Source organism: Diabrotica undecimpunctata, chromosome 4, assembly GCF_040954645.1.
Source record: "Diabrotica undecimpunctata isolate CICGRU chromosome 4, icDiaUnde3, whole genome shotgun sequence".
Lineage (NCBI taxonomy): Eukaryota > Metazoa > Arthropoda > Insecta > Coleoptera > Chrysomelidae > Diabrotica > Diabrotica undecimpunctata.
Window position 1 is genome coordinate 32,612,578 of NC_092806.1, and position 21,331 is coordinate 32,633,908.

The 21,331-nt window shown below is 33.3% G+C and overlaps 2 protein-coding genes across 6 annotated transcripts in view; one reads left to right on the forward strand and one right to left on the reverse strand.

The window, feature by feature from the left end:
* The first annotated feature begins 456 nt into the window (after positions 1 to 456).
* Positions 457 to 14,851, forward strand: LOC140438204 (cathepsin L-like proteinase). Of its 2 annotated transcripts, none has more exons than XM_072527913.1 (5): positions 457 to 578; positions 2,941 to 3,031; positions 6,749 to 7,078; positions 13,840 to 14,125; positions 14,492 to 14,851. In XM_072527913.1, exons 2-5 carry the CDS (start codon positions 2,951 to 2,953, stop codon positions 14,749 to 14,751), a joined length of 957 nt encoding a protein of 318 aa, XP_072384014.1. In that variant the 5' UTR covers positions 457 to 578; positions 2,941 to 2,950; the 3' UTR covers positions 14,752 to 14,851. The 2 variants fall into 2 exon arrangements, with proteins under 2 accessions (XP_072384014.1, XP_072384015.1); XM_072527914.1 differs by having other exon boundaries at positions 563 to 686.
* A 3,249-nt stretch (positions 14,852 to 18,100) lies between these two features.
* Positions 18,101 to 21,331, reverse strand: part of mbc (dedicator of cytokinesis protein myoblast city) — a 105,725-nt gene continuing 102,494 nt past the window's right edge. For 3 of the 4 annotated variants that reach the window (XM_072529308.1, XM_072529310.1, XM_072529309.1), the window contains one exon: positions 18,101 to 18,640. In XM_072529308.1, coding sequence (XP_072385409.1) covers positions 18,387 to 18,640 — 254 coding nt within the window. In that variant the 3' untranslated portion in view covers positions 18,101 to 18,386. The remainder of the gene's footprint in view (positions 18,641 to 21,331) is intronic. The other variant, XM_072529312.1, reaches the window with a different exon arrangement.

Genomic DNA, 21,331 nt, shown 5'->3' on the forward strand with positions numbered 1-21,331 from the left:
CGCGCAGCACTAGAGAATTAGGCGCGTTGAATCGGTGCGTGCTTCCGTGCTTGTGTCTCTGTCTTTCTCGAGCGTTCTTGGCGTTCAAGACACATTACAGCAGAAACACTTCCTTTCATTTCATATTTCTCCTATCATCGTCCTATCCTCAACAAAATCACTCAAATAGAAATTAGTTAAGTTTAAGTTTACATGTACAATGTTTTAGTAAACAAAATATATTTCTATAGTTAAAATTTGTGCAATTCTTATTTTCATTCAATTCCTTGTTCCTATTGTGCAATTTAATAATATTCATATCAATAAATATTCTACCGAGAAAAAGACGTTGTCACGTAAAATCTTCGCCCGTAAAACCGACTTTACAGGCAACCGATTTTTTTTATTGAGGGTATTTTACTGTTATAAAATAAAATAAAAAAAAAACTGCTTATCCGATTTCAAGATGATGTATTATATATTAAGTAGTTTTATGTAAAAAAAAATATATAATTTGAAGTGCATTTAATATCAAAACGTATATAAATAGATTTGTGTTTAATTTGGGATATTAGTTTCATATTGTTGATCCCGTAACGGTAAGAAATTATTATAAATACATATATATTATACAGTTATTTATTGAACAATCGCAACATATTGTATTCTAAGTAGTCTCTGTGTGATGTCTTGGAGAAATATATTGAGTGAGTTTCCCCTTTTCGTGATGAATCTGTATAAATTTGATCAATGAAACGTTAAAGGTCCTGGAAAATGTTTAAATTACGTTTATAATTATTTGTAATAATCCAATTTCCTTTATTTACCTTGGTGTAATTATGAAGTTTATTATTTTTTACTAGTTGTCCACAATTTTGATATTCTTCGTATTAAACAGTAGAGATTACTGTACCTTATAACGATTTGTTTTCGCTTTTGATGATTTTGCAGATTTTACAACCTTTTGTGGGTTTTATATTCAACGTCAATGATTTTAGTTTCGATTTCAGAATTTGGAGTTAACAAGAAACACTAATATCCAAGTCGTTATCAACGTTTTCACACAGTCAGTAATGAAAATTGATCTATATTTAGTTGGACTTCTCTCTTAATAAGACAGTGATTAATTTGTCTTTTTTTACTCACACCTGTCCTAACAATAGTTGTTACTCCCTTATACATATATCTCACAATTTTTACATATTCACTGGAAACTCCTTTTTTAATTAACGCCCATCACAGAATCTCTTAGGGAACTTTATCCTGTCTTTTCAAGGTCATTGAATACCATATGATCGTTTATTTTTTTATTCCTGTATTTTTCCGTTAGCTGCTTTATAATAAAAATTACATCTATTGTTGATCTGCCTTGTATAAAACCAAACTGATTATCGGATATTTCGGTGTCTTCACGTATCTGTCTACTTTCAATATGTTCATGTTGAGACTAAGCCGCTTTATAAGTCTGTAGATTGTGTATTGTTGTACATCTCCCTTTTGTATGAACGGCTGCAGATAGAGTCAAATGGGCCATGATGATCGCCAATGTCCTTAGGGATGGGGCACGTTAAGAAGAAGTAATATACTGCTTCTCCATTCGTTTGGCATTTTACTAATCCTATATTTCTATTAAACAAACCTGTTCAATTCCACTTGTCTCATATCTCTCCTATAGCTGTCCACATTTCCCCAGAAATATCATTTGGTCCAATTGCTTTATTTTTATTTATTTTTTGAAGTGCTTTTACAACTTCCTCGTTTGTGACAATTGCTGTTACTGTCTCTGTTAACTCAACTGGTTTTCTATAAAATTCTTCATTTATTTTTACTGTCAAAGTAATTTTTCCATTGCTTTTTAGTATCCTTTTCGTCAACTAGGTTTGTAATATTTTCATCTCAGATACATTTAATCTGATTAAAAGCTTTTCATTTTTTGCTCTATGATTGACTATTTTATATATATTTGTTTCATCTTCACTGATATCCAGTTGATCATAGGAATTTATATACCTAAGCTTCTGCTTCAGCTTTTGCTACTACTATTTTAACTTTCGTTTTGGCGACTATATAGGTTTGAACATTGACATTGTATAATTCTCTCTTCTCCTTTATTTTTGCTTGAACGTTGTTTGACCACCACAAGGTCTATCTATTCTCAAACTTCTTTTCTGAGGTTTTCCAAATATTTAATAGCATTATCTCTAATAAGACTCACCATATTCCTTCAAATTGTATTTTTCGTGTTCCAGCATATTTTTCTACTATGTGTGCATTAAGTAGATCTTCTTTCTCATCTTTTAACGTCCACCACTTAATTTTTTATGGTCCTCTCCGATATTTTGATTTAATTTCGCTTTTTATTTCGATGTCCAGTACAAGCAACTAATGCTGACTTACTATTTCCCTACAATCCTTACATTCACGTGTATCTTCTTTTCTTGTGAAAAAGTAATCTATTTGGAAGTGATTTTGTTCACCTTTATATGTACCTAATAACTTGACTTTCTTCTTTTTGAAAGAATGTGTTAATAATCGCCATATCTAATACTGTTGCTAATTCCACTATATCATCCCCAGGTTTATTTCTAGTTCCAAAGCCTACTCCTCCAAATATTGCTTTATATCTTTTCTTGGATTAGCTTACATATGCAATAAAATATCTTCTATTATGACTCTCAACTCTGATGGAACATCACTCAGTATGTCTCCTAATTGATCATAGAAAGCTTTTCTTTCATTCTCACCCAGGCCGATTTAAGAAACATACACACATTCACACACACAATAATATTTAACACTTCGTAAGGTTCTTCTTTAATTTCCCAAGTCACTTCTTTAATTTCCAAAGTTAATAAATCGCTTATTAAGATATGCAGTAGCAAACTGTATTTATAAGATTTAGATAACTATAATTTGATCTAGTATAACTCTGTCGTTAACGATACATGTTTATTTTTTCAGATAGATTAAAATGAAATTAGCAATAATTTTTGCAGCCACCATTCTGGCCGTTAATGCCTTGTCAGAAAAAGACCACTGGGAAAATTTCAAGGTAAGTCAAGATTGTTAAAATTATTTAGAGATATATTTGTTAAAACTGTTTAAGTAAACTTCTTTTTAATGCATATTTTTTTTAACAACATAAAACCACGTTATTTATATCTAACATATATTTCGATTGGTTGTAAAGAAAAGAACATCGTTTACAATGCATATTACGAAAATAGCACCCCTACTGGATAGCTGCATGGAATAAATCCGTCTAAAATGTTACAATGATTAAGGGGATATTTCAAATCAACCAGTACGTCGTAATTAAATAAAACTATTTTTTTTTCACCCATTAACAAAGTTAAAAAAGCAATATTTAAATTTCATACCCACTGTGAAGTAATTGCTTTTCCCCGGATCTTTTTTCAGGGATTTCTGATTTCATCTTTCACGTGGCTTTAGAATATTTCACTTAATCGTGTATGTGTCGCAAGCAGGGATGATTTCTTTCAACATAAACGTATACCTAATTCAAAACAGTTAATTCCTATAGTGTTTTCTTCATCGATAAATTGGTCGGTGGGTTTAATTCGTTTCTTTGAAAAAGACCTGGGATGATATTTAGGCAGAACATGTAGGTAACGGAGATTAATATGGGTATGACCCAAGATAGAAACTTGAAGAATAGTAATTAGGGAAGCCGATTTCGTATGGGCATAAATGCAAAGAGTATGACTAATGTTCTGTGAATACTTCCTCATATATACTACTCTCCAAAATTAACGCACCACTTCAAATGGACCACGATTTTGAAACTATATTTCTTCTGAACCCTTAATTGGATTTCGATGATTTTTTTTTCACATTATCCTTTCTCAATATTTTCGTAAAAAAATCATCTTAATATCTCTATTATTAAAAAAGAAAAGTACATTCACAGCATTACGTGATTTTCTACTCTCCAAAATTAACGCACCACCTCAACTGTACCATAATTTTAGAGCTATTTTTCTTTTGAATCCTTAATTTGATTTCAATGATTTTTTTTTAGTAATTTAGTAAGTAATTACTCTATTAGTGTTTTTTTTGGGAGTGCCAACGTTTTATCCATATACTGGGTGTAAAAATAAAGTTGTTTTTTCATCTTATTTTGCAACACCCTGTGGAATTTATTAAAAGCAAACTCTACATCTTAATATTTCGAGATAGATTTATGGTCAAAAAAGAACACAGTACGTTCAAAGCATAACGTGATTTTATTGAAATGTAATAAGTTATCGTGAAATATACTTGAGGTTAAGAGTATCTCATACTACAATATTACGAGTCATTCAACGTTTTCGAGAACCAAACAACCATACAAGATGGCGTGGACAAGGAAGAGGAAGACACACAACACCACGCCAAGAACAGTTTATCAGGCTTGGTGCTCTAAGAGAACGTTTTTTCACAATGAAACATTTACAAATACAAGTTGCAGATGTTCATAATATTCGAATTAGTAGAAACACTATACAAAGGCGCCTCGCTGAACAATATTTGCATGTAAGGATACCAGTCAGAGCACCAGATTTACGTAAATCATCGTAGAAGTAGATTATAATTTGCCAAAGAGCACCTTGACTGAAATGTTGATGACTGGGAGCACGTGTTGTTCACTGATGAATCGAGGCATTGCTTATATAGCTCAGATAGACGTGTGACAGTTATTCGATGGCCAACAGAACGCTACGTACAGTGCAACATACGACCTATTACTTTATCTGTAGGAGGATCTGTAATGTTTTGGGGAGGAATATCTCTTACAGCGCGAACGGACCTTGTTGCTTTACGAAGAGGTTCCGTAACAAGTGAACGGTATATTTCAGACATTTTGTCTAACCATGTAAATTCCATTTGCTCCTTAATTTTCTTTTAATGCAGTATAATGCTCGACCACATGTTGCACGTGTGGTCCATGAGTATTTAAACGAGGTTGGAATACAAACAATGAACTGGCCACCCTGCAGACCTAATCTAAATCCCATAGAGAATTTGTGGGATATTATTGATCGCCAACTCAAGAGCCGGCAAGAAGAAAGTAAAAGTTATGGTGAGAGAAGTTTGGGATGCATTTAATCAAGACCAAATACCCCGCTTGATTTTAAGTATGCCTCGTCGCTGTGAAGAAGTAATTAGATGTAGAGGTAGAAATACTCGTTATTAAGTGTTTTTGAGTGAGGAAATTGTTTAAGATTATTTAGGTTATGTTTTCTTAGGCTTTAGTTGTATTAAATGTCAATAAAGTTTATGTAAGTAACGTTTTCTTTGCTTTAAATGTTAATAAAAACACTTAAATGTATAATTTAATGTTACATTTAAAGTTCTGTTTAATCTTTGATAATAAAGATGTCGAGATAATTTTTTTACGAAAATCTTAAGAAAGGATCAATCTACCTTAAAATATTAATAAGATGTAGCGTTTCTTTCTAATAAATTCCACATGATGTTTCAAAATATGACGAAAAAACACAACTTTATTTTTACACACCGTTTACGAGTACAACGTTGATATTTTTCAGAAAACATTAATACAATGTTTTATTAGAAATAGAGTCTGCCTATTTCTCAAAATTTATGTTAATTGAAATGACTCCCTTTTTCGAATGAATTATCGTCAATTACTTTTATTTCTTATGGAATCTTTACCTTCAAACACCATAACTTTTGGCTTTTTAGAATTTTTTTTTGTCTGCATATATTAGACAGGATTGACGCCATTGGTAGACGGTATGGACTTAATATCAACGGTCCTAGGACAAAATTTAATACGTCGAAAGCCCATAATTAATATCATCTTGACAATCGACGGAAATACTACACAGGGCGTATCATGATTTACATATCTGGGTAGCACAATCAACTAAAATGGGACTACGAGGAAAAAGTTAAAATTACTCATTTGTAAACCTTAAAAAAATTTGTAGTAACATTTACATTTACACTTAGACTACGTTTTGTGAAGTGCTACATACGATTAATTTTACTTTACGACCCAGAGACGTGGTACCTTAAAGTTGGTACACTGAATCGCGTTGGTGAATTTAAAATACGGACTGAATCTTTTATGAGTGCCGTGGAGCGCAGATGCTACCATGTTTAGAAGAGATTAAAAGGACTTTCTATAAACGTTTTGAAGAGTACAGATAACCGCCAACGTAGGGATAAGCTCAAGACACAAGAAGAAAAAAAAATTATCAACTGACCATCGGCAAAAATATTGTTTTATTTGTGTATGTTGATTTATCAAATGTAGCACTTTTACGTGCAGCATATTTAATAGTTGCCTCCATAAGTTCTTACATTTTTATATGGCCAATTTAATATGACGTTTGTTCTTAAATACTCTTCTACACAACTGCTAGGGTTATATAACAGATCTGTGATAATATTTCACAGATTCTCATAGTGTTAAATCCATTATTGTTCATTAATGACTTCTAATTGATAGCTTAGTGGGTGGTGTTTTTTTTTCTTTATACTTATTTGCTGTATTTTTGTGTCTTCCATGTAAATTATTTTCAATTTAACTAATAAACTTCTTCCGTAATTGCTGATGTGTTTTTATTAAAATTTGTTCGTTTCTCTTCAATTTCTGCATTTTAACTTGTTGATTCCTGTGTTGTACTGATTTGGAACTTGTGTTTACTTTTAAATTGTTATTTATTTAAAATTCATATCCGTATAATAGTGGTCTATTCTTTATTTTAATGAAAATAAACCTAATGTTCTCTTAAAGGTTACACATAATAAAAACTATCGCAACCATGTTGAAGAAAACTACCGCTTCGAAATTTTTCGCAATAATCTAAAAGCTATCGAAGAACACAACAAAAAATACGAAGCAGGAGAACTGTTATACTTCAAAGCCATCAACCAATTTGCCGATCTTACCAAAGCAGAATTTTCAGCACTGTTAGGATATAAATCAAAAAACCGAACCAGTAAAGTAGAATTCTACAAATATAATGGTTTAGATCTTCCAGACTCTATTGATTGGAGAGAAAAAGGAGCTGTTTTGGCAGTCAGGCATCAAATTTCTTGTGGTTCCTGCTGGGCTCACAGCGCAGTAAGTATTTACTATCTTTAATACTTAATATCGTATCGAGTAAACGTGATTTAGAGTTAAATTAAATGTGCGGCATTTCGCGACAGTTGTAGTTCTTCATGAAATGTTTAAAATAAAATTTTGACCTTTGTTTATTAAGTTTTGTGTAACTATGTAATCTATCCACCCAGAAAATGATGGAAAAATAAAACACGTTATATTTTCTTGAAATCAACTTTATTAAAAGTATCAAGATGCTCATTAAAAACAATCTTTATAAAAAAGATAGGTATTTTTGCAGTAGATTTTTATAATCCATAATTATGCTACAAAAAATATAATCACGTTATACTCAACATTATTGTAGGTACACTAAAATAATAAAATATTTTTTTAAAATAATCAGTTAGGTACCTTAACTATCAAGTATTAAAAACTAAAAAAATAAATTAAAAAAAGACAGTTCTATAAAAATAAATATATTTACTGGTTTCTCATAATGAAGCAAGAAAAAAAAATAGTTATTTATTCTTATATGAAAAGTTATTGTGCGATTTTGAAATGCATAAAATCTTGCAATCCTGTAGATTGCAGATTTGCAACACTACACACCGTCATTTCTTGATTAAGAACATAAGTAATTCTTGGTTGTAAACTACTATCTTAAATAGAATGTTTTTACAACACCATGCTTTGTTCCAATTTTGTACAGTGCGTCATCCATTTTTTCCATATATATATATATATATATATATATATGGAATATATATATTCTTTTTTCTTATTCTTATACATATATATATATATACATATATATATATATATATATATATATATATATATATATATATATATATATATATATATATATATCAATCGGTTTTAAAACGTCTTGCGACGTTGTCCGATGCCTAATTTCCATGACACTCTATCATCCCATTGGCCCTCTCTAAGATCTCTTGCGCTCATCGTCTTCGTTACTCCCTCTCCCAAGATTTCTTGGGTCTTCCTCTCTTTCTGCGGTTTGGTGGTATCCATTGCATAATTATTTTTGGGAGTCTTGAGTTATCCATCCTCTGGACGTGTCCGTACCATATCAGCTGTTTTCTTTCTATGTCTGTTGTTAGAGAGCCGTCAACCCCCATTCGCTGTCTTATTTCATCATTACGTATTTTCTCTCTGCGTGACACTCCTACTGATCTAAAAGCGTCTATTTCTACTGCCTCCAGTTTTCTTCTGTTGTTTTCGGTTATTCGCCAAGTTTCCGCTCCGTACAATAGACTGCTTTTAATAAGAGATTCGTAGATAGTGTTTTCTTCTTTTTCCTATTTCATGACTCCACAGTACGCTGTTTAGACAACCTATTGTTTTTCTGGATTGTGTTATTCTTCTCTTTATTTCTTCTTTCCCCGTTGTGTCAAAAACGATTCCTAGGTATGTGTAATGGTCGCAGGGCATGATGATTTCGTTATTTTCTAATGCGATGTTCGATAGTCCGGTACCTATTGGTAGGTATTTTGTTTTTTTCTGTATTAAGTTCTAGTCCCCACTTTCTATATTCTTCTTGTAATTTCCTTGCCATGTACTCCAGATCATCTTTATCGTTTGCTATAACAACCTGGTCATCAGCAAACTGCAATGTATACAAGCAAATCTCTCCAAGGTCTACGCCCATGCCTCTGCATTTTCCACTCTTTCAATGCTTTTGCAACATATATTTTAAACAAGGTCGGTGATACACAACACCCCTGACGTAGACCTTTATTAACCAGGAAGCTTTGCGATAGTCTGTTTCCATTTTTTATTTGTGTGACCCTTCATACAAATTTCTTAAGGCTTTTATTAAGGTGACACTAATATTCGTCTGTCGTAACACGTTCCAGAGTTTGTTTACAGGAACTGTATCGTACGCCTTCTGCAAGTCAATAAACATGAGGTGGGTTTCCTGATTTGTGCTTAATTTTTTTTCTATTAGTTGTTGGAGGCAGAAGATATTATCAGTACAGCTTCTTCCTGTTCAAAAACCGGATTGTTCTTCTTCCTCTTGGTCTTTGTATTCCTTCTCAATGCGGTCTCTAATTATTCGTCCATACAAACGGCTGAATGTACTAGTGACTGATATCCCTCTATAGTTTTCACATTTAAGCTTATCTCCTTTCTTATGGATCGACGAAATATAAGCAATTTTCCACTCGTCGGGTACGGGAGAACCATTTATAAATTGATTTATGCACCAAGTGACGGATTCAAACAATTTTTGTGATCCACATTTTATTAGTTCGGCTGGGATATCCCCTGGTCCTGGAGACCAACTGTTTTTCAGTTCTTTTATAGCTTTTCTAATTTCTTTCACTTGTATTGTTATATCTTCTCCTTCAATATTAACCTCTGTTGGTGATTGAGTTAAGTATTCGTCTCTATTTTCTGTCAGTAGTTCCCCATAGTACTTTTCCCATTTTTGTGAGGATATTAATTGAATGTTTGTGCTCTTCCTTTCGTTAGTTCTTATTTTACTGAGGAACTTTCATGTTTCTGTACATTTTCTGCCTCCCAGGTAGGTATTAATTTCCTGGCACTTCTTATCCCACATTTCTCTTTTTGCTTTTACTGTTGTTCTTCTTGTTATTCTTTTGAGTTCCAGGTATTCATCTCTATCTTTTTGTTGTTTACTGCTCAGCCGTCTGATATACGCTTGCTTTTTCTCTTCTACGAGTGCTTCTATTTCTTTGTTCCACCATAGTTTTTCACTTTGTCTTTCAGTGTTAAGAGCCGAGTGCTTCTTCTGCAGCTTTTTTAACGCTAACGACTACGTTTTTATATACCTCCTCTACTGATGTTTCAGTTATATTCATTAGTTTGCCATCCAGTCTTTGTTGATATAGTATTCTTGTACCCTCTTGGGTCAAACTATCCAAATTATAACTTCTTTTTTCCAAAGTTTCTTCTTGTTGGGGTTGACAATTTGTTTATGTGTTATTTTATATCTAAATGGACAGGTTACTTTTGATTTTACGATATAATGATCTGAACCACATGTTATTCCTCTGTATGCTCTTGTGTCCTGTACTTGCATATTAGTATTTTGTTTTATGATGACATAGTCTATAATTGATTTTAGATTTCTTGTAGTTTGGGTCCAGGTGTAATTGATGGTTTTTCTCCGTAGGGACCTACCACCTTATTATCTACTTTACGACCTACTCTACTGTTCAGGTCTCCCATAACTACCAATTCTCTTCTATTTCCAATTTTTTTTTTATTTTGTAAAACTACAGCTAGTATATTGCGAGCATTACCGCGACCTTTGTCTACTTCCGAAACGAGGACCTTACAGTGCTACCCAATGCCATATTTTTTGGAAATTATTTTCCAGAAGCTCTACAGCTGAAGTGGTTTTTACTATAAAGAGCAAATAACTTTAGAACCATAGCTTTCTGCCGTATCTTCCGAACTGCACAAATAGAATGAATGTTCAGGTGAAAATTCAGATTATATAAAGGTTGTTCATGTACCTCAGAAAGAAGCTCTTTAGCATTTATATGATCATCAAGAATCTCGGTACTTTGGATAGTCGTGTGTTATTCACCATATTTTGAGCATGTTTAGTGATGGGATAAACTGTGATTCTGCATTCACGAATATAACTGTGATCGTGATTTTTTATTCATTGTGATTTTTACCTGTGATTGTGATTTAACGGAGCAACGAAATAGTCGTATGTTAAACTCCGAATAAAAGTGTTGCCATTATGGACCATCATAAAATTCTACACATGTTATTATTTCGGTATGTCCGATATGGTCAGATGTTTTACTTGCATGTGTTTGTTAAATTGGATGTGCTCATTTTATAAGACAACTTTGCCTTACAAATATTATATGACGCATAATTATCATCCGCTTATATAAACAATTTCCATAAAATAATAATTTTTCTTTTATTTGGCGCTGATGGCATTTCTGTATGAGAATAAAAATTATTAAATATCCATACAAATACGACGAGTTACACAAATTCAATAAACTGAAACTAGAACAGTCTAAATACTCTTTTTCATTTTCTTCAAATAAATTTGTTTACGTACTAATATTAAACTAAACTAGCGGTGTTCATATTTCTCCAAAGATAATAAAATGTTTGCTTTTTAATTCTTCATTAGAAAGAGACTTCACAATACCGCCGATTACCTCTATCTCGTTCCTTGTTATCCTGTTACAAGTCTCTCATTTCACAACTTTGCGACGAGAACGTGATATATCACATTTTAGCGATCAAGAACTACATAGAATAAGACCGAAGTCACAGTCACAGTATATTTTGTTGTTATTCACAAGTCGTGATTGTTATTTTCTAATCACAGCTGTTAAATCATACGGTAGTGATATTTAGCCCACCTCCAGGCATGTTAAGTTTCAATACAGATCTCAGAAATTCCTATTATGGGACTTTATACTCCATAAGTTTGTTCATTGTCATTATCTTGCAAATAAGTTATTAGCATGTTTTTGATATCCTGGTTTGTTCGTTCAACACATCCCTTGCTTTGGGATGTGTCTAGAATTGGCATGAACAATTTTTAAAATTGGCTAGTATGTTTTAAGACTACTTACAATTTGGTTTGAGAATTCTCTACCATTGACTAATTTTAAGATCGCCGGTGCACCAAGCAATGTAAAAATATCCAGACAAATTTTAAACTACTTCTTTGCACGTGGAATTGCATCTCACACATTTCTTAAGATGATCCTGATAGACCATTACAAATTTATATTACCGGTCTGGAACAGACTGATAATCGATCAAGTCTACTTGGCAGCGAGAATTAAATTCCGATGAAAATATGGGCTTAACGACAATCCCTTTTTTATCTCTTTTTGTTTTTGCTGGCACGGTGGTTCAACATCGTGGTGTTACATTCTTGTATTGTGTACAAAGTTCCTTCAACATTCAGTCTCATCCTCCATGGCAGATACTTTGATGTGCGTTGTGAAGTAGTTTAGGAATAATTGATTGATTGAGCGACGTAGTATATATTGTTATTTGGTGTACTCACAGGAAATATATATTTTTTTCAACAATAATAAAATCATAATGTTTGAATAACCAATAATCTCGAGGTGACTTTTTTGGTGTTTTTGCATTTTGTATTTCTTTAACAATTCTTGAGATTCTTGATCATCAAAAAACATACGATTTTTAATATTTGGTGCTTTTCTAATATGCAACTATGAATAAAATCTTTCTCTTATCTGAGATACTCGTTGATCGGCTACCATTTTTATTAACTAGATTTTACTAACTAACGATACTAAACAAGATTCAAAATTACGCACTGAACTAATTAAACGCAGCGCGCGTCCTTCGAGCGAGAATCAGGGTTTAGGTTAATTTTGTCCACAGTGTTGTCGGTAAAAATTTTAGTAAGTTGAGTAATTTATACAAGAAAATTGAAACTGAAACCATGTGTATTGGAGGGACAAAGCAGTCCATTATATTAGACGATGGGGTAGAAATTAGACACTGTGATGCATACAAGTACCTGGGTATGAAGATAACTCAAGATGGAACACTCGATGCTGCTATAAAAGACAAAAACATACAGGGTAGAACAGCCATATCCATGATGAACGGCATTCTGTGGGACCAAACAATATCTAAAGCGAACAAACAACTCATATATAACACCATACTGAAAAGTGTAATCACATATGGCAGTGAAGTTTGGCCAATGAAACAAAGAACAGAGAAACTGTTACTAGCAACAGAAATGGACTTCTGGAGAAGAGCAGCAGGCAAATCAAGAAGAGATCGGATACCAAATGAGAGAATACGAGAAATGATGGGAGTCAAGCATACAATAGTTGATGACATAAAAACAAAACAGTTAATATGGTACGGCCATGTACAGGATGACAGGATTCCGAAACAGATTTTGATGTGGACACCACAAGGGAGAAGGAAAGTAGGAAGGCCGAGAAGAAGCTGGAGAGAGGGAATTGAAAAAGAACTAGAGGAAAGAGAAATCCCTTCAGGCCTATGGTTAAATAGAGAAGAATGGCGGTTGGGAGTCGGAAGGCGTGGGAGAACGCTGTAAACCGATAGTAGTAGTAGAGTAATTTATACAATGATAAAAATTCTAACACAACTTCGTCATACCACTTCATAGTAAAATTACGACACTGACTGTACCTGCCCTAGTCATGTCGGAAGGTTTGACGGGGTATGTTCATGCTATAAATCAGCTGCCAATTTTCTTTGAACTGTGTTAAAATACCGACTAACGGCAAAACGGACCACGCTAGCCATAAAATAGACAGTTTTGCCCGATCCGAGAGATCGTAAACAGCAAATATTCAGGGTAAAAACGGTATTCCACGTTGGGTTGGTTTACGTTTTTATATTTTGTCTTTTTCTATTATGTATTTTCTATCTATCTTCAAACGCCACTCCTCGTTGTACCAGATCGCACCTTTAGATGTAAACAAGTAAACACATCGCAACTAGTATCTAACTCTTACCTTCTTTCATCTTTTACACATATTACCGGATGCGCATTCGGCATTGTACAGAATACTTAGGCCAAGTGTAAAATGAATAATATTTCATAAGTTAACGTGTTAGGCATTCTACACATTGCGTAGGTATTGTATAGAATACTTAATTATACAGATTGCCGGTAACATATACACGCGAATCAAGTCTGGAAATGTCTTCATGAGTTTTAAACTTTCCTTTACTATTTTTAGTTATTAAATAACATTTACACCGATCTTCTATTTAAGGTAGGGGCTCTTGAAGGTCAAAACTTTATCGTGAACGGCAAATCCGACCTACTTAGTCCTCAAGAATTAGTAGATTGTTCAGATGATTTCAGAAAAAGTGACTGTGTAAATGGAGGAGACATGCTTGCAGCCTTTGAGTACGTTAAATACGAGGGTCTTGATACAGAAGAGCAGTATCCATATGACGACGAAAAATTGTCATGCAGATCAAAAAGTCCCAAAGCAATTCATATTACTGGATATAAACGATTGGCTCGCGATGAGAATATTATTAAAGAAGCAGTCGGTAAGTAATAATTGGATATTCGAATACAAATACGACATATTATTGAATAATGCTCTACCAAAAGAAGACTTACTGATATTATGTAACCCATTCTTTTTGTAATTCTATATTTTGATTATCTTTTGTGTTTTCCACGTCTATTGGGATATTTGCTAACGTACCTTATTCCCACTAGTTTTTTCTCTTTCTAATCATTCTTTGAACGTACATAATTAAATGTTGCTACAATTACCTCTAAAATTACTTACTTACCTGATTGTAGATTTATTTTTTTAATTCACTAACACTGTTACCAAAGAATGAGTTACGCTATTTTACTTTTAGTTAAGAGTGCATCGAAATAATTGTTACATGTTTTAATTTTAGCTACCGTTGGCCCTGTATCCATTGCTCTTAATTCTTCGCCCCTCGATTTCTACGCAGGTGGAATTGTTGACGGTGACTGTGATCCTAAAGCTATTGATCACGGTGTTCTTATTGTCGGTTATGGATCAGAAAATGGCGAAGATTATTGGATTGTTAAAAACTCATGGGGTAGTTCATTTGGTGAGAACGGTTTCTTCAGAATAAAAAGAGGAGTCAACCAATGTGGTCTCACATACGAAGTATCCTATCCCATACTGTAAATAAAGCATTAAGGAATTCTTGCATATTATTTGAAGTAAACATGCATTTAATATAAAAACTTTTTTTTGTTTATTTGGTCAATTAGAATATCAAAAATTACCATTGTAGTTTTTTTATAACCACCACAATTATTATATATTATATCAGAATAAAATGTACATTAAACAGAAATGCTTCCGAGGTTTTATTGGCAAATACAGTCTTCTATATGTAGTAATGGTTTTCGGTTCGATTTATTTACTTTATATTTATTTATACTGTAAAAAAGCTGTTTAAAACTATAACAGACTAAAGCATAAAGCTAAAAGAGCATGTTTAACTAATAAACAATTACCGAGTAACAAGGACAAATGTAGTGTACAATTTTATGTTTATAACACTCCATGTTTGTTTGATAGGCCAAAATTGACGAAATGCCTCTGAAGATGCTCTAGGAAGCGAAAGTACTTGGGCAAGATTTAATTAATAAACTGTGCTCGATCTTCTTCTTCAGGTACCATCTCCGCTACGGAGGTTGCAATCATCATAGCTATTCTAATTTTTGAGGCAGTAGCTCTAAAAAGTTGTTTTGAGCTGCATCCAAACCATTCTCTCAGGTTCTTGAGCCATGAAATTCATCTTCTTCCGATGCTTCTTCTGCCATCTATCTTTCCTTGCATTATGAGTCGCAGGATGTCATACTTCTCGCCCCGCATCACATGCCCGAGATACTGTAGCTTTCTTTCTTTAATTGTTAGTTCAACTTCCTTCTCTTTACCTATTCTTCTCAGTACTTCATTGTTCGTAACTCTATCTACCCAGGAAACCCTCATAATTCTTCTATAGATCCACATTTCAAAGGCGTTAAGTCGTCTCATTGTGTCTAGATTCTCATTGTGCTCGATATATGCCTTTTATTTGATCAAAAAAATATATACAATAATGATAGACTTTTATACAACCGTAGGCAATTGTTGTGTGCGCTTATATTTCAATGATATGATTTTTAAATCCGGTCCTGATGCGCCGCTCAGGGAAAACCGGCAACGTAGTCGGCCGTTTTCCCGTAAGAAATGCATTAAAGTCCATTCGCTTAGTTCGGGCATATTATGACAGATTCATAGCTGAAAACCTACAACACAAAAGTTTCTATCTCACAGTTTTAAAAGCTTAAATAAACTTTTATTATAGACTCTTTATTATAGGTAAGAGTGGATAACCAGTACACCCAAAATATCAAAATACAGAGAGGAGTCCGCCAGGGTTGCGTGCTGTCCCCACTACTTTTCAATGTCTACAGTGAAGCGGTATTTCAAAAGGCGCTCTCAGACTCAATAGACATCTATCAATGGAGAAGTTTTAAATAACTTACGTTTTGCAGACGATACAGTAATAATGACGGATAAGAACAATGATTTACAGAACGTAATGCAACGCCTTAATGAACGCTGTCATAAGTACGGACTGAAGATAAATTTAAAGAAAACTAAATGCATGATCATGACAAAATCTGCACATGCAAATATCCAATTGACTATTGAAGATACTGCAATTGAGAGTGTTAATAACTATAAATACTTAGGAACATGGATAACATTAGATGTAGATCAAACCAAAGAAATTAAGACACGCATTGAAACAGCACGTGCATCATTCATTAAACTTAAAAAGTTTCTTTGTTGTCGGGATAAAAGGTTAGAACTACGCCTGAGAATGCTTCGATGTTACGTGTTCTCTACTCTTCTTTATGGCTTGGAAGCGTGGACACTAAAACAAGTCCATCTGAATAAGTTGGCCGCCTTTGAATTTTGGTGTTACAGAAGAATCCTACGAATATCATGGATTCAAAGAATGTCAAACGTGGAAGTAACTAGAAGAATAGGAAATGAGGCGGAAATAATATTAACTATCAAAAGACGAAAACTTGAGTACTTAGGACATGTGATGAGAGGGCAAAAATACGCATTACTACAACTTATTAAGCAAGGCAAAATCCGAGGAAAGCGAAATGTGGGAAGATGAAGAATATCCTGGCTTAAGAACTTAAGGGAATGGTTTGAATGCAGTAGTGCAGAACTTTTTAGAGCGGCAATCAACAGAGTCCGCATAGCCATGCTGATTTCCAACCTTCGATAGAAGATGGAACTTAAAGAAGAAGAATAGACTCTTTCATTGAAAAAAGAAGAAGTATTACAAATACTGGAAGTGTATAATAAACCCATAACATTTTGGGTAGTATATATTTAAAAAATATATTTCAGTTATAATTAACATATATTCTAGTTAACATTTTTATTAATCGCGCTGTTTATTTTATTAAATACAATTCTATTGTTGTTCTACAGGACATGAATACCTAGCATAACTGAATAAATTGTTGGAAATTACTAATATTTGCTTTGTTTGTTATAGTATCATGCATTTGCTTTGCTAAATCCTCTTAGCATAGGGAATTACACTTATTTTGTAAGATTTTATGTTGAATTCATCCTAGTAAAATGTCAATAATTAAGTATGCCGTAAGACCTTTTCTGATTAACTGGTGACTGCTTAATTTTGTGGAATTTATTTCCTCAAAATATGTTTATTTTGTACACTAAATAAGTTTATATTTTGTTATCAATACATTGTATGTTGCAAATAAATAAATATTGATTGTCGGTAATTCGTTAAGTTCTATTTTATTTACGTTTGTTTACTATAAATATTGTCTATGAATACGTGTTCTTGGTTGTATAATTTCCAGCCACTTCTAGTCTGTCAAAAAGTAACTAACTTCGCAAAAAAATAATTACTAAATTCACGACTTCGGACTGGGAATAGCGAACCGACTATACCTATCTTACCTGCACTGCATTCTAACCGTTACTTCTACTATAGACCTTACTTTTAGAGTAATGACTGACACAACCAAATTGTTCGAATTGTGCTATTTGACTAATTTTCGTACGATCAGGAATGGGTCTATTTTCACACGAAAATTAAGAGGCGATACTTTTGACGATAAAAACTCTTTCCTCTAAATAATACCATTTTCACTCGGGTATGTTAATTGAAAATCAAAACAAAACTCGAAAGAATTCATAGTCCTCTTACGTTTAGATACCTGCTACTATTTGGCATAACGCAGCGCTGTTGCCGATAAAAATATGCTCCCTTCCCTGCCTTTCCATTTGAAGCATAGAATTCAATACCATGTTAAATCTTAATGTTTACTTTCTCGAGTTCCTGCGCTGTATAGTTTCTTTCCTCTGATACTATTTTGTTCATTGTGAGATTGAGTTTTGTTGTTGAGTTAAACCAAATAAAATCCATAGAAGGGGCAATGATTAATCGTTAATAGAACGAAGGTATTAGATAAAAAATGCAAAAATATATTTGTACATATTCATTTGATAAATATACTCTTTGGTTCATATAAAATTTAAAATATAAATACTAATATACAAAAAGAAATCTAAAAATCAATACCATTTTGGCAATGAGTACTGTAAAATATGTTAAATGTAATGGCACTTACGGTAACTACTCTAGAACTTTAAAAGCACTTCGAAATATAAGATTTTACAATTGCTCAGGTATAAAAAATATGTAACTACATTTGTGGAAGATTTAGTCGTTAAAATATGATTTGTACGTTTCAAAAAAAGAGAGACTAAGGTGGAAGTGTAACTGGATTTGATTTTTTCGGCGGTTTGGGCGGAGGAGTCGGCGGGACGTTTTCAAGTTCTATATCTAGCGTCTCCTCTGTATACGTCAAGGTATTTCTCAGTGTTGAATTCCTGTGTGAGTACAGAAAACTGTAGTTTTCGTAAGGTAATACATTACTATTCTCACTATCTCGATTGTGCTTCACTGGCAGCGGAGGAGGATTTATATCTTCTTCACTTATACTCGAGTCTGTTGTTCCTAAAAATAGAATAGTTTTAAATTAGAGTTACCTAACAAATATCTCGTACAGGTGTATACAATGAATGTATTTTTGGAAAGAATTCATCGGGAGTAAACAAAACACTATAACCTATCGTTTATTCCCAACGAGACATTTCGATAAAGCTGAGATACTTTATCGAAATATAAATAACTACACATAAGGATAAACACTTATAAACTAAAGAATAATTTCAAAATTGTAGGCAGTAAGTTCTTAGAAATAATGGTGACAAAGCTACTTATATTGCAGAAATTTCTAGAAAAGTATATTGGTCAAAGAAAATTCTAAGAACATAATTATAAAAAAAATACGTTTTCTTTAATCTTCATTTCTTTAGTTACTTGTTAAGACGAAACGCTTTCATCGTTTGCTTACGAGGCTGCGACTGTCACCGTATTCTTCACACTAGGGCATGTAGTGACATTTCGTTGTTTCATTCGTCAGTTTCGTAGTTCCGACAAGGCTTGTCTTTCGAATACTCAGTTCACATTCCTGTACTTCATTTCGAGCGTCAACTTAATTCCGACCTAATTAGATTCGTGAACGTTGCCAGACTTTAAAGGAATAACGCAAGGGAAGCTCGGTGAAGAGGTCAAAAACTAGTTTCATCCGGATGTTCAGAATGCGTAGGGGCTGGGAAAGCCCGGCCTATCAATCCTTTTTGACTTAATGAGATGTGAGCAGGAGGTGCCAGATGGATAAATGGTTTGTACCAGCCACGAATTCACAGCGACGTTGCTTTTTGATCTTTCGGTATCAGTTCTTCGCATAATTGCGTAGTAGAATTCGCCAGGCGTTGGGTTGTTTACCCATAAACAGGGAACATGAGCCTTTTTTGAACATTTTACCTTATTGAAGATTAGGTACCGACATTTAGTTGACGCACGTACTCTAGTGAGTAATGAAGCGACTGGAGAGCGGCTTGTTACTTTTCAAATCCAAAAATATTAATGATTACCATATAGAAATGAGCGCGAAAAAACTCGAAAAAAGGTTAGTTTTTAAAGATTTTAGCAACCCTTGAATTAACTGTTGGGTAATGCCTTAAATATACCAATGTTGGCAATTGAAGCAGCAATGAACAACTCTTTGGCGAAAAGGGACATCAGTAACTGACTCTCTAAAAGAAAAATGCCATTCGATGATAAAGTGTGTTGCCAACTAAACATGTTTTCAAGCTGAAACATGTAGAACTTATATGGGCTCAAATAAAAAACCAAGAGGTAAGCGAATCTGAATGAAATAAAATACCTTCTAGATTGTCACGTCTGAAAACGAAAGAAAAAATGTATTAGACACACTATAAAAGAAGAAGGAAGAATGGGGGATCAATATTGATTTCGTATCAATCTGAGCAAGTTTATTTTGTTCAAGTACATTAATCAAATTAAAATACGTTTTCTCTAACTCCAATATACTTTACTCATTTTAAACAGCTAAACAGGCTTTACACCATTTATTCATCACGATTAAATGTTACAAACACTTCAAAAGCGTGAACGATAAGCTACTGAAAGTTGATAGCAGTAGTTTTGAGTGATATATATCTCTTTACCTTCTACTCCAATCAATGAGAGCAAAAATAAGATATTACCTCCGATTTCTGTCCTAATGCATCAATTTTGATAAAATTTTGGGAATATGCTCTACTTACCTCCTAATCAAGGTCTACTTTATGCCTATATATGCTCATTATTTTTTAGGGGTGAAAACTACCCTTTATTGTCAAAATTGAATAAAACTAGTTGTAACGTAAATCAAAGTACTTTTTAGGCTTTAATGTCGTTTGATGAAGGTAAATAAAGGTCTATTAAAGTAGAGAAAAAATGATATTTGAAAAAAGAATTGTGGACATGGTAAACCCCCTCCTGTATACGCATTTATATTATAAATTCCACCTTTCACATGCAGCTGTGAAAAGTGAATAGTCGGTATACCGAGATCCCATTCACATCTACTCCAAAATTCGTATATGCTAATATAAAAAAAGTAACAATAACTCCGTTCATATTAAAGATACCATATCCATTCAAAAACTATTTTAAAGGAAACTTGAAGGTATATATATATATATATATATATATATATATATATATATATATATATATATATAAATATCTTCTTCTTAAGGTGCCTTCTCCATTACTGAAGGTTGGCTATAACTACATCAAATTGCTCTCTATCTTGAGCTGTTCTTGCCTGTCCAGTCTCTTACATTCTTCAACCAGGAGCATTTTCTTCTTCCTGAACCTCTTCTTCCTTCCACTTTCCCTTCCATTATAAGTCGTAGGAAGTTGTATTTTTCTCCTCTGTAAATATGTCCTAGATAACTCGTTTTTCTGTTTTTTACATTCTCTCTCAGTACCCATTCTTCTTAGCACCTCGTTGTTGGTCACGTGCTCTGTCCAAGAGATCTTCAGCATCATTCGAAAAACCCACATCTCAAAGGCTTCTATACACCTCATACTTGTAATTCCGAGAGTCCATGTTTCCACTCCGTATAGCAATATGGAATAAATAAACGTTTTTACAAATTGGTATCGGATATCCAACGATAACGTAGAGTTTATTAGGAATTTTTTCATTCGTTGAAATGCGGACCTAGCATATTCTATACGAGCACGTATTTCGACCTCGTGGTCAAGATCGTTTGTTATCCATCAACC

Excerpts from the sequence above, each read along its gene's own strand:
- LOC140438204 (XM_072527913.1), top strand. The coding sequence starts at position 2,951 with ATGAAATTAGCAATAATTTTTGCAGCCACCATTCTGGCCGTTAATGCC. Across the intron at positions 3,032-6,748 it reads ACCACTGGGAAAATTTCAAG|GTTACACATAATAAAAACTA; the intron begins GTAAGTCAAGAT and ends GTTCTCTTAAAG. Across the intron at positions 7,079-13,839 it reads CCTGCTGGGCTCACAGCGCA|GTAGGGGCTCTTGAAGGTCA; the intron begins GTAAGTATTTAC and ends CTTCTATTTAAG.